Source organism: Sceloporus undulatus, chromosome 4, assembly GCF_019175285.1.
Source record: "Sceloporus undulatus isolate JIND9_A2432 ecotype Alabama chromosome 4, SceUnd_v1.1, whole genome shotgun sequence".
Taxonomy (NCBI): Eukaryota; Metazoa; Chordata; class Lepidosauria; order Squamata; family Phrynosomatidae; genus Sceloporus; species Sceloporus undulatus.
In genome coordinates, this window is record NC_056525.1 from 198,616,958 (window position 1) to 198,630,651 (window position 13,694).

The following is a 13,694-nucleotide window of genomic DNA, read 5'->3' on the forward strand; positions in this document are numbered from 1 at the left end:
CACAGGTTGTTACACTGATTTCATCAATTTGTTACTCTCATAGTCATCTTTACTGGCATGATTTTTTAAAAAATGTATTGAACATTTGTTTTCTTTTCTAACTGGTGATATTCACAGTTCTGCTAGTCAAGACATTTGTTTAAATCTGTCTGTTTATTCAGCTGTTAAAAAGTCTACTTCTTGCCCGCTAAAGCTCTCATGGGTCATTCCAAACTGCTTTGGTTGACAATACAGTGAGTTTTGGCTTGTGTCTTACCTGGCCCTTAGAGAAAGGACATGATTTTTTTTTCTTTCTTTTCCAAATGAGCAATCAGGGTCAAGGGCCACAGCAAACCCAACAAGAAACGTTTTGTATGCCTCCTCGAGGTCTTAAAAATAGAAAACAGCTGAGAAAAATTCAGCAGCAAAGGAATCACATGATAGCCTTCAGAACTCAAATAGTTTCATTCACTCCTCCCGAAACTGTTCATTGGGGCATTTCTGCTGTGATAACCGACACTAAAATATTCAGTTAGCTCTAATTTGCACTTTGGTTATTTTTTATCTATTTATTCACATTCATACAGTTTTGGAAAAATATAACTAGAGGTGATGAAGTGTGTTCTGCAACCAATACTCATTAATAACAACATGAACCCATGCTGAAAGCCTTTTGAACAGCTGTGGCCTGTTACAGACAGGCCACAAAATAAAGCTGCTTGAGTCACTTTGGGTATGGTTCAGTGATGCATGAGTCCTAAGAGTCCAAAAGCCACACCAAAGCTGCACTCCAGTCTAGGACCGGAGTGTGGCTTTGGTTGGCGCTTTGGACTCTTAGGACGCATGCATCATTGAATACCATACCTCCAAAGTGACTCGAAGCAACTTATTTTGGCCTGTCTGTACAGGCCCTAGTATCTCCCAGCATTGCAGTTGTGATTTTGGTTTCTACATGCTCCTTGTAACCCCCCCCCTTCATGTGACAACAGGCAGTGGAAATACTGTATCAGTACATGGTTTGGTGTTTTGACAGGTGTGCGCCCAAGTTTACTACTTATATGTTGTCACAAAATCCGACACACCACAATCTGATGTAAGGATGGGGATGCATGTGGCTGAAGCCTTTTGTTAACCACAAGTGTTTAAATGTTTCATGGAGCACCACTTTGCCCACTTAATTCTATATAGGAAATTATTCTGGGGTAACAGAAATGGTGTTGTAGGAAAGTACAATTAACATCCAAAAAATTCCCAATAACGTAATACCTTTACTTGCCAATCAAAGCACACAATCCATATGCAGCTTTCAAAAGCTCCAATTTGTTGGGCTTATAAGGGGGTTGGAACTCACAAGGGACAGAGACATCTGGATCTCCGAGGAGTACTTTTCTGTTTGCTAAAGGAATTAAAATTTTATCTCTTGGATTCTGCAGTGCTTCGTTCCTTGTTCCACTGGCCAGAAGGATGTTATCCCTCCACACCCTCTCAACTCAGAAACAACACCAACAACTCTTGATAAAAATGCCGGCCTTGTGACTAACATCATCATTTTTTTCCAGTCGTTAATCCTTAATACCTTTGCCTGATAAATGTGTGCATTTTAGTTGTGCCAGTAACAGTATCACTTCTTTAGTGGATTTTGGATGTTATTGCACTACTGATTGTATGTCGCACTCGTTTGTGACACTGGTTTCAAGCTCAGGCAGTTTGAAAGGAAGGAGCGCTGGGCATGAGTGGTTTCTGTAAGTGTTGGAGGCGCAAGCATATGATCTACCATTGCTCCTCAAAGTGGTGTTTCAGGTGCCAGTGCGCCAGGCATTGGCTGTCAGACCATAGTTAGTTCAAGAAAGGTAATAAAGAATTGTGATGGTGTACCTGGTTCGAAACTTTGGACTATGACTCTGGAGACCACGCTTCAAATCCTGGCTTGGCCATGGAAACCCACTGGGTGACCTTTGGACAAATCACCCCTCTACAGCCTCAGGAGAGGACAGTGGCAAATGCCCCGCTGAGTTGCACGAAAAACTCACCTGTTATTATTAGTTACAGATATTTATAAATTTTCTTGTTGTTTAAATTGTGTTTTATTGTTTTATTAAAATTACTATAGTTTATTATTTTTGTTTGTTGTTCTTGTTAACACAGACCTTATTGTTATTGCTACCATGATGGACATGGAATTGAAAAATTAAAATGATACATTAATACTGAATCGTATTTCTTACAAAGCCCTTGCTTAGGATTGCCAAACGCTTATCGCTTCTGTCTTGCATTCCCTGCTTTAACCTAATGAGAGGAATAGGTCCTGGGTTGAAAGTCCTATTATGCTGCTTCTCCCAAGAAACCAGGGCCCATTTCTCATGAGAAAACGCCGCCCAATGGGACTTCCAAGCCGCCAAGCCCTATTCCTCATGAGGAACAGCAGCCCAATGGGACTTTCAACCAAATCTTTTTTCTCCCATGAGAAACGCAGCCAATGGGACTTCCAACCCAAGATCCTATTTCTCCCATGAGAAACGCAGCCCAATGGGACTTCCAACCCGAGGTCCTATTTCTCCCATGAGAAACAGCACAGCCCAATGGGATTTCCCCACCCAAGATCCTATTCTTCCCATGAGAAACAGCAGCCCAATGGGACTCCAACCCAGGGTCCTATTTCTCCATGAAAAACAGCAGCCAAGGGACTTCCAACAGAGTCCTATTCTCCCATGGAAACAGCAGCCCAATGGGACTTCCAACCCAAGATCCTATTTCTCCCATGAGAAAACGCAGCCCCAATGGGACTTCCAACCCAGGGTTCTATTTCTCCCATGAGAACAGCAGCCCAATGGGACTTCCAACCCAGGGTCCATTCTCCCTGAGAACAGCAGCCCAATGGGACTTCCAACCCGAGAGGGTCCTATTTTCCCCATGAGAAACAAGCAGCCCAATGGGACTTCCAACCCAGGGGTCCTATTTCTCCATGAGACAGAGCCCAATGGGATTTCCAACCAAGATCCTATTTCTCCCATGAGAAACAGCAGCCCAATGGGGACTTCCACCCAGGGTTCTATTTCTCCATGAGAACGCAGCCCACTGGGGACTTCCAACCCAGGGTCCTATTTCTCCCATGAGAAACGCAGGCCCCATGGGGCTTCCCACCCAGGTCCTTTCTCCCATGAGAAACAGCAGCCCAATGGGACTTCCAACCCAGGTCCTATTTCTCCATGAGAAACAGCAGCCCAATGGGACTTCCAACCCAGGGTCCTATTTCTCCATGAGAAAAACAGCAGCCAATGGGATTCCAACCCAGGGTCCTATTTCTCCCATGAGAGCACAGCAGCCCAATGGGACTTCACCCGAGGTTCCTATTTCTCCCATGAGAAACAGCAGCCCAATGGGACTTCCACCCCCGATTCTATTTCTCCCAGACGAAACAGCAGCCCAATGGGACTTCCAACCCGGGTCCTATTTCTCCCATGAGAAACAGCAGCCCAATGGGACTTCCACCCCGGGGTCCTATTTCTCCCATGAGAAACAGCAGCCCAATGGGGGGGATTCCACCCGAGGTCTATTTCTCCCATGAGGAACCGCCAGCCCATGTGGACTTCCACCCAGGGGTCCTATTTTCCCATGAGAAACGCAGCCCAATGGGACTTCCAACCCCCCGGGTCCTATTTCTCAACTGAGACACAGCAGCCCAAGGGGAACTTCCAAACCAGGGTCCTATTTCTCCCATGGACAAGGCAGCCCATGGGACTTCCAACCCAGGGTCCTATTTCTCCTGAGAACAGCAGCCCAATGGGACTTCCAACCCAGGTCCTATTTCTCCCATGAGAAACAGCAGCCAATGGGACTTCCACCCCGAGGTCCTATTTCTCCCATGAGAACAGAGCCCAAGGGACTTCCAACCCGAGGTCCTTTTCTCCCATGAGGAAACCAGCCCAATGGGACTTTCCAACCCAGGGTCCTATTTCTCCCATGCGAAAGCAGAACCCATGGACTTCCAACCGAGGTCCTTGTCCTATTTCTCCCATGAGAAACAGCAGCCCAATGGATTTCAACCAGATCCTATTTCTCCCATGAGAAACCGCCGCCCATGGGACTTCTAACCCGAGGTCTATTTCTCCCATGAGTAACAAGCAGCCCAATGGGATTCCAAACCCGGTCCTATTTCTCCCATGAGAAACAGCAGCCCAATGGGACTTCCAACCCAGGGTCCTATTTCTCCCATGAGAAACAGCAGCCCAATGGGACTTGCAACCCAAAACCCTATTCCTCATGAAAAACAGCATAATGGGACTTTCAACCTAAGCTCCTATTCCTCGTGAGAAACAGCCCAATGGGACTTTCAACCCATGGCCCTATTCCTTATGAGAAGCAGCAGCCCAATGGGACTTCCAACTCAGGGGTCCTTTGGCCCACTCACCGCGGCGGTGGCCTTCCTGGCGGCCGGGACGATGGCTGGGAGCGGGGCGGACATGTTGTTGCCGCACATACACCAGCCTCTGCTCTCGCTCCTCCTCCCGCGGCGGCCAGCGAGAAACTGACAGCAGGCCGAGAGGGAGGAGATCCAGGCGGAAGCCCACGAGCAACGCCTCCCTTGCTTCGCGCAGGCGCAGAAGGAGAGCGCGCGAACGGCGGTTGGGCTTGTAGCCGTTGAGCCTGGCCCCGCCCCCTCACCCCAAGCACATTGCCTCGAAACTTCAACTCCCGTCATGCTTCGCCGTGGAATACTTGGGTCAGGGCAGCCGGGAGTTGTAGTCTCGAAGCATGTAGAGAGGTTCCCTACACCCAGTAGGTTTCATGGCTGAGCTGCGGTTCAAAACCTAACCTCCAGAGTCCTAATCCAACACTCAAAACTACAACACCTGGCTTTCTGTGTTGCCATAGGTTGGAGTCGTCCTGATGGCCAATAAGAATAAGCAAATAATAAACAATAAATAAATGAAATAACAACCACACTGGCTCTCTACTAAGGAGTTTAGGGGAAGTGGAACCTAGTCACTAGAGCTCCTGGTGGCAGGAATGTCCCAAGTACAAACTACAAATCCCAGGATCCAGTAGGAATGGAGCTGTGGCCTCCAAAATGGCATTAAAATGCGATGGCTGTGCAGAAGATATCAGTCCTCTCCCTCAAGAAGGACTGATATCAGGTCTAAAACACACTGCAGACATAATCCATCTTGAGACTGCTTTTACTGTCCTGTCTCAGTGCTAGGGAATTCTGGGAACTGTGGTTTTGTGAGACATAACATTTTCTGTCAGAGAGAGCTGTGGTGCCACAATAAACTACAGTTCCCAGGATTCCTTAGCACTGAGCCAGGGCAGTTGAAGCGGTCTCGAACCAGATTATTTCTGCAACCTGGGAGAATAAGGGTGTAGTTTAAGCGCCTGTTTAAAACGCTGACATGGCAGCAAGCAACATACACCTTATTTTCTTGTTGTGTGCCTTCAAGTCATAGCCGCTTTAAGGAGAACCTATTAGGGGGTTTTCTTGGCAAAATTTGTTCAGAGGAGGTTTGCCATTGCCTTCCAATGAGGCTGAGAAAGTGTGACTTTCCGGAGGTCACCTAATGGGTTTCATCATGGCCGAGTTGGGAGACGAATCCTAAGTGCTGCTATTCCACTTCAATAGCTGTAGCAGTAGCAGGTACATTTCTATACCGCTTATCAGTGCACTTAAGCAATCCCTAAGCAGTTTACAAAGTGTAAGCTCGGCCAAACGGCTCTGGCTGCCTCCTCCTGCTGCATTGTGGGATTTGCAGTTTGAGGAAAGGCGTTTGGAATTCTCAGCCAGGGAGCTCTTAGGCCTGGCTGAACTACAAAACCCACAATGCAACAGGAGGCAGCCAGAGCAGTGCTAATGGCACAGCGGTGCTATATCCCTCTTGGCCGCAAGGGGCTCTTCTGCGCGTGCGCAGGGCTGGCTGTTTGGAAGCAAGGAAGGAGCGAGGCTGAGATGGCGGCCAAAGGAGGGAACCGGGGCAAAGCCTTGGAGCTGCTGCGGACCCTGCCCCGGGTCAGCCTCGCCAACCTGAGGCCCAACGGCGGCGCCCGGCAAACGGTGAGTTCGGGGCTGCTGCAGGCGAAACTAAAGGTCCCATAACAACTGCAGCCCCCAGAATCCCCTTGTAAGTTAGTAGCATGAGCTTTCCTAGGCTTGAGCCAGAGTCCTCAGAGACCTTTGCTCCCAACATCTATCTTTCAGTTCCTCTCAAAGGTGCTGCAAGACCCCTTTGCAGACTGATTTTCCAGACTAACAGGGCTTTGGGAGCTTTGAAGGCTGGAAACAGTTTTAACAGGTGTTGCTTTCCCAATGGAAGAGCCAGCTGTTTTCCCTCAGGCCTCCTTTGCATTTCAACATTCCCTCCAGGAGGAATGTTCTCCATTTTGACTAGGACTAAGAAGCAGGAATTTACATTGATAGTGGTGTTTTTAGCTCTTGTTTTGGTCCTCCTCCAGGTCTGGCACCCTGCTCAGGCACAGAGAACCAAAGGTCCCAAATGCAGGCCTGCATCCAGCATGTCCTGGGTATTGGTTTCACCTAGCATTTGTACTTCAAGGAGAGTCAGGGTGATGTAGTTGTCTCCATGCTGGACTAGGACTTGGGTTCGAATCTTGGTCAGCCATGGAAACCCACTAGGTGACCCTGGCCAGAGGAAGGCGTTGCCAAATCCTCAGTGAACAAATCATACTAAAAAGACTCTGTGATAGTTCTGCCTTAGAGTCACTATAAGTTGGAAGCTTGAAGACCAACAACAAAACAGGTGCCAGTGATGCAGGGCTATCTCTTCTCTCAGTTGAATTGAATTTACTATATGTAACAAGCTGATGAAAGATTGTTGCTTTTAGGAAAGGAGACGTGGACGTGGAAGGTATAGAGGTCGGAAAAGTGGCCGAGGTCATAAAGGAGAAAGGCAAAGAGGAACCCGCCCACGCTTAGGATTTGAAGGAGGGCAAACTCCCTTTTATTTAGTTATCCCCAAATATAGCTACAATGAAGGGCACAGGTAAGGTTGTTTGCAGAGTTACTAACTTGGATGAAAACTCTGTTGTTAAAATTCCTTGCTGTAGTTCTGTACCTGCTCAAGTATTCCTTCTCATTTTAATCAGACTCGTTACTTTTAAATTGGTTAGTGCAGTATCAAGCCCAGCAATAAAATCTGCCAACAAAAATGGAGAAAGGGAATTACAGTAATGGGTAAAATAGACAGGGACATGATTTAAGAGTTAGAGAAAGGAACAGGGAAAAGGACTGAAATGGAATACAGTAGATGAAAAGCCTGGGAATGACATTGGGATCTGGGAAATATTTGTTCCATTTCTTCAGCTGATTGCTTTTGGTTGACAGAAGGCTAATAGAGTGGTCAGAGTGATTCACTTTTCCCATCTGAGTAAGTTTTCTTTTGTGTAGCCATATGTGGGCCCTCCATATTGCTAAAGTTCTGGTTCTCCCCCTCCCATGCTAAAAAACAAATGGTTGTGCCCCATATTATCCAGTGGCAGCTATATTAATGCACACACTTCAGCATGCGCATGTTCCCATTTATGCCACCACCATTGAATAATATGGGGTGCGTCAATCCATGGGTATTCATATTCATGGATCCAAAGCCACCTGACAGGGAGGGCCCACTGGTTTCTCCAGTAGCAATAAAATTGTGGCTCTGCACTGCTCTCAGCATCAGCAGTTGGACACTATTATAGTATAAAGCCCTACATGGCCTGGGTCCAGACTACTTGAGGGAACGCCTCCCCCCATACAATCCTTCCCTCACACTCAGGTCCTCTGGGAGGATCCTACTACAGCCGAAGAAAACCAGTCTGGTGGCAACTTCCCAGAGGTCCTTTTCAGCCACCCCTCTGAAAATGTGGAATGACCTGCTGGAGGAGATCCACCAAATTACATCTTTAGAGGCCTTTAAAAAGGCAATAAATAAAGACGGATCTCTTCCAGTGAGCCTTCCCAGACTAATCTTCAAAATGAGAACCTGATCTGCTCACCTACCCACTGTACCTCCCTATGACCACTCCTGTAAATATTTTTTCGTGCTCCTAATTTTAGCTGCATTCTCTATGCAACTGGGTGTAATGTGTGATACCGCTACTGTTATTATATAGAATGATGTTTTATTTGTATTTTAGCAGAAAGAGCGAGGGCTAGGGGATTGGGATCATGTTACTACTGTTTTTAAATGTTATATTGGACTGTTGTTACCCACCTAGATCCTCGAAAGGGAAAGGTGGGATATAAATAAATATTTTATATTATTATTATATTGTGTTGTCTGCAACCTGACTTAGTTTTGGCTGTGTGCAAAAATAAATTGATGAATTGCACAATCTTGTAGTAGAAAGTAGAGGCATTGACAGTACTGCCAAGAAGGGGATAAAATGAAGTATGTGATGTCAAAAAGGGGAAAAGATATAAAAGCTCTGTATCTATATAAATATTTTGTCTAAATGGACAATAGATATGCTCCGGAAAGTCTGTTTTCATACATGTGAAAAAATCCGCTCATGAGAAGGGTGTTTTGTTTTTCTTTTCAGCACAAGCAGCCTTTTCTTGTCTCATTGCAAATAATTTTTGAAACAGTTCAGAATAAGTTTCTATGATGAAAAACACAAGCTACTCCACTATAGTGCAAACTTGAGCAGCGGGACAGCCTTGAGTCTTTCCAATAGAATTTGTACAGGACCTTTCTGCTGCATAGTGACTATAGTGTTCTTCACACACTTTGAATTCGTTTTGCATTCTGAAAGTCTAATTCTTTTCTTTTCTCCTTTTTACAGTTTCAGACGTCAGTATCCACCTCTCACTCTTAGAAAGCTACAGTACTTGATAGATTTAGGTAGACTTGATCCCACAGAACCAATAGATCTAACACAGCTGACAAATGCCAGAGGTGTAACAATACAACCACTGAAAAGGCATTATGGCATCCAACTTGTGGAGGAGGTAAGTCTATAATATGATATTCGGTTTAGTTAATTTTTTTTTAAGTGCAGAGGTATGTTTTATTTATAATTTCTTCAGGGCCTTAGTTTGAAAAGTATATGAAATCAAGTAACCATGATTCCACCAGAGGGCACTGCATCCTATGGGAGAGTTTGCATATTCCTAGATGAGGGTCAGTTAGAGAAATTAACAGTATTTGCTGTAAAAGCAAGTTTGTAAAGGTAAGGGGCACTTTAAATGGCATCCTAATGGGAACCATATTCTTAACTGTGTCATGTTTTATTCACAAGTTTCTGAAAAATAACACGTAGAAGTTGAAAAGATGAATGCAATAGAGAAAGGCAACAGAAGTAAAATAGATGGTCATTTTAGGAATGTATTCACAGGAAAGAATCTAAAGATAAAGCAATTCATTCCATGTGTCAGCTGGAAGTAGCCTTGGTGGCCCCTGTGCCATGAGGAAGCTGCTTTTGATGCTCTGTGTTTGCATAAATCTGAAGTGCAACACTGTAACTATTGAATATTTTCAGCAGGGGCCCATAAAACTATGTATCTTTTGCTCTTTATATTTTGGAAGAATGGAAATTGTTTATATTCTATATACTTGAATGGCTGAGACCGATAATATTTATTTATTGAAAGCATTACAGAAAACAATGTCTAAACAAGAGAAAAGGCAAGAAACCAAGTTAAAACTGCTCCCTTAGCCAAACATGTAAGTCAGAGTGTTACATTTCTCTCTGATTTATAAAATGATTATTATCTCTGATTAAAGGCTACCTAGCTGATCCATTAAAGGTTCAAGAAGCAAGACAGGAACTTGCCCAAAAACATGTTATGCATTGCCAGATACTACAAACGATGAACTATTCCAAATGCTGAGCATTTATCCGAAAGATTTTCAATCCTCACTTAGACATCTTGAACAGAAGAGACATGCCATTGGAAGGGAGTTGTGTAATATGGAGGTCACCACTGACAAGGAAAAGCCATAGTTAATACACTTATATATGTACATCTGATGAATAAATGATATTTGAGAAGGAGCTCCTACATGGAGGAATTTAGTATTCATGAAAGTGGTCCTTTAGATGATTTGTTGCCATGGCATTTAGTGCTTTAATTGATAACACTTGAGTCTTCAGGTTACATCCAGAAGCCTGCTGGCAGTCAGTATAGCTATACAACAGACTTGGAATTAAATTTTCAGACTTCTTAGATCCTGCCAGGATCCAGGTGCTGCCTATCAAAAGCAATCTCCTAAATCATTGTATTCAAGCAGTAAGAGTAATAATAGATTTAAGTTCTGTACTGCACATGACACTGTGGCAGTTTAAATGATGCTTATATGACCTAACACGTGTGACCTGTTCATGTATACTTATAGGGTGCTGATACCTTTGCAGCAAAAATAAATATTGAAGTGCAGATGGCATCAGAATTAGCCATTGCTGCAGTTGAAAAAAATGGTGGCGTTATTACTACATCTTTCTATGATCCAATCAGTTTGGGTAAGAAATTTTATTGTTGTGCTTGAGAGAAAATATTTTCTTTAACACTGATTTTCATTGCAGCTTTTTCATAAATGTATGCCTTTAGGTTTCTTAAAAAATAAAAAAAAATGCTGACTTCATCTTTTTTGCATTTGACTTCACATTGCTGTTAATGAATGCTAGTTAAATTCTGTTTGGTGTAGCCTCAAAATAGAGATATAAAATTTCCAGATGTATAGATGCCTTTTCTCCCCAGAATTTTCAGAAAAATTGGGAAAAAAATGTGATATTAACATTCTTTGCAGATGGAAATATGTTTTCACTCTAGGAACATAAAATGTAACACATAATTTATTTGGCATAAAATTATCAAGTTTGGTATATTAAAAGCATTCAGATGATAATTACAAATTCCCTGCTTTATTTTGGTTTGGTTTTATTATAGATGAAGCTACGAGGCCCTGAACTGTAAAGGAACCTCTGGTTTTGGCAGGTTATTAAGAGCAAACATTCTCCATAGTTCCAAAAAGTATTCATTCTCATAAAAAGAACTGAAGAAAGAAAACAAACAACGGGAATTGCAATGATCAGAGACTGTACATTTGTCTTACATTAAAGTTTACTTTAAATATGATGTATTTTTTAGAAATAATTTAGGGAGAGTAACTATATGAACATCTTGTCTTAAACAATTTATACTTGGTTCTATAAGAAAATATTCCATAATTTTTTTTTATTTTTTTTTCATTCCCCCCCTCCAGTTTATTTGTGGAAAAATGGTTTCGGAGGGAAAGTAGAAAAATATTTTTCCCTGACTTTTTTATGCCCAGGCTTTCATATATTTTTGTAAAAACAAAGGGTTTGCAAGGATTATGGCCCAAAGTAAATTTTAAACCTTTCCCTCTGGTTTAATTATACAGTATATCACTTTCTTACATTTCAGGTATAATCACAGGTTATGGTATAATAGGGAGTGGACCTCTGTAATAGCAAAAGACAGTCATCCCTTTGTTCCGAAAGGGATTATGTTCCGGACCCCCGTCATGGATAACAGAAAATGCAGAACCTCAAGTCCTGTTGTTACCTATGGTGGCCACTAGTGTGGCCTCATGCACACATCTCCATTAAAAACAATGGGCTTCCCATCTGTGAAAGCTCAGATCCATGGATGGCAAGCCCACGGATAAGAAAAGCCCACTGTATAAGCAAATAAACGGTTTACATTCACATTACCCCATCTGTCAGAAATGCTAATACCACAATAGCTAATACTGTATCTCCTTCTTCACACAGACATTCTTTGCAAGCCAGTGCCATTTTTTCTGCGAGGCAAACCAATTCCAAAGCGAATGCTTCCTCCTGAAGATCTTGTTCGTTACTATACAGATGCTAAGAATCGTGGCTACTTGGCTGATCCATCAAAGGTTCAAGAAGCAAGACTGGAACTTGCCCAAAAATATGGTTATATATTACCAGATATTACAAAGGATGAACTATTCCAAATGCTGAGCAGGCGCAAGGATCCTAGACAGATTTTCTTTGGGCTTGCTCCAGGTTGGGTTGTAAACATGTCAGAAAAGAAAATTCTGAAGCCAACAGATGAGAACTTGTTAAAGTACTACAGTTCATGAGCATTTGAATTGAAGACAGTTTTGTGTCTTTGAATTATTACAGAGACATAATATCATTTTTTTGCTGGAAAACAAAGCTAGTTACAATGCAAATAAAATACTAAAATATTGGTTGTGTGGAAAGTATTCTTTTAAGTGCCAAAAAGGAGTGTATTTAGTTTTTCCTTACATGTGACACAACAGGAAATATAGGTGATTTTGCAAAGTCACACAGTTCATGTAGTATATTCTTCTAAGCACTTTGCCATAGTTTCTTTTTCTTGGCTCTTTCCAGAATCCTTTTTTTGTTGCTTCTCTAAGATATTGATGAAACATGCGGCCGTGTGGAACGGCCGCCGCCATTTGTCACAGACTCTGTCCATGATAGGGTTAGGGGTGTCTGGAAGAGATGCCCCTTTTTCAAAGTGGGACGTCCTCAGGATGTCCCTAATGGCGGTCTGTAACCCGCCTAAGTTACTGAAGTATATGTGTATCTGGGCATCACTACTTTGAAAATTTGGTACCAGAGGCAGAAATAACATGGAAAGAATAGGAATGAGTTCCCACATCACAAAAAACCTAAGCTTTATTCAGCTCATAAGGCCAGAGTGTGGTCTGAATCTGATTTACCCATGCCTCCTCTTTGTGTGAGCTTAATGTAGTGCTTTGAGCATTGGACTATGACTTGAGATCAGGGTTTAATTCCCTGCTCAGCCATTGAAACCCACTGGATGACCTTTTGCAAGTCATGCACTCTCACCTCCAGAAAACTCTGTAATAGGTTCACTTTAGGGTTGCCATAAGTTGGAAATGACTTGAAAGCACATGACAACAACCTGTCTTTGAAACATATAAATGGCCATATTGTTATTTGTAAAGCATCTTGGAAAAGAAAATTAGTGCTTAGCTGAGCTTTTCAGAACTGTAAAGCTCTGGCAATGTGAGTATTCATAAGATCTAGTTGCCTTTGTCTTCAGCAGGGGTCCTTGTTAATCTTTGGCTGTAGCTTTTTGATGCTTTGAAGTGCTTGCTTAGCTTCTGTGAGACCCTGACAGCTGGAGCATGAAAAGTGTGTGTGGTGAGAATTAGCAATTAAAAAAAAGGAGTAGCACAGAGCAGAGAGTTGTCTCTGCTCAGCCTATAACGATAACGTATATAATAGTATACTGAATGCATTTCTGGTTGGTTACGTGTATATATTTGGTATCAAAAAACCCTGACCACATGTATTTTATGGAATGTACGCTTCCTCTCACCTTGGCCTTACTTGGCAGTGTGACCATCAGTCCAAAAAAGGTGTCCCCTGCTCTTGATTCAAGACCACGTTATCAAGGTGAATTACAGTAAGCATCTCTGCATGCTATGAGACATTTGCTGAACCTGATGGTATTGCCTTCCATTTCATGAAAATATACTCCTGTGCTTTTTGTTGTAATACACTCACAGCTGGCATTCATAGGGCTGCTGAATGGTCAAGGTCCAAATCCTTTTGCTGTCTGAGGTGGGGCAACAAATTATCTCCCCCTCAAGTCAGAACCCATATAGTGTACAAATTTTGACCACAGAAGAATCTTACAATGCCTAGCAGTCAAAATATGACAATAAGAAATAACAGCCTGCTGCCTTTTCATGGAATCTCAAATACACTGCCTGAGGCTGGCTTACTCTGCT

General features: G+C 43.0%; 1 protein-coding gene across 1 annotated transcript; it reads left to right on the plus strand.

The window, feature by feature from the left end:
• Positions 1 to 5,867: 5,867 nt before the first annotated feature.
• On the plus strand, positions 5,868 to 12,155 carry MRPL15 (mitochondrial ribosomal protein L15). The gene is made up of 5 exons (XM_042466281.1): positions 5,868 to 6,025; positions 6,814 to 6,971; positions 8,755 to 8,920; positions 10,308 to 10,431; positions 11,707 to 12,155. The coding sequence occupies exons 1-5, from the start codon at positions 5,921 to 5,923 to the stop codon at positions 12,042 to 12,044; spliced, it is 891 nt and encodes a 296-aa protein (XP_042322215.1). The 5' UTR covers positions 5,868 to 5,920; the 3' UTR covers positions 12,045 to 12,155.
• The last annotated feature ends 1,539 nt before the right edge of the window (positions 12,156 to 13,694 follow it).

What these genes read in the sequence shown, in the direction of transcription:
- MRPL15 (XM_042466281.1), top strand. Translation starts at nt 5,921, where the DNA reads ATGGCGGCCAAAGGAGGGAACCGGGGCAAAGCCTTGGAGCTGCTGCGG. An exon ending in ACGGCGGCGCCCGGCAAACG is followed by an intron (nt 6,026 to 6,813) that starts GTGAGTTCGGGG and finishes TGTTGCTTTTAG; the next exon opens with GAAAGGAGACGTGGACGTGG. An exon ending in GCATCCAACTTGTGGAGGAG is followed by an intron (nt 8,921 to 10,307) that starts GTAAGTCTATAA and finishes GTATACTTATAG; the next exon opens with GGTGCTGATACCTTTGCAGC.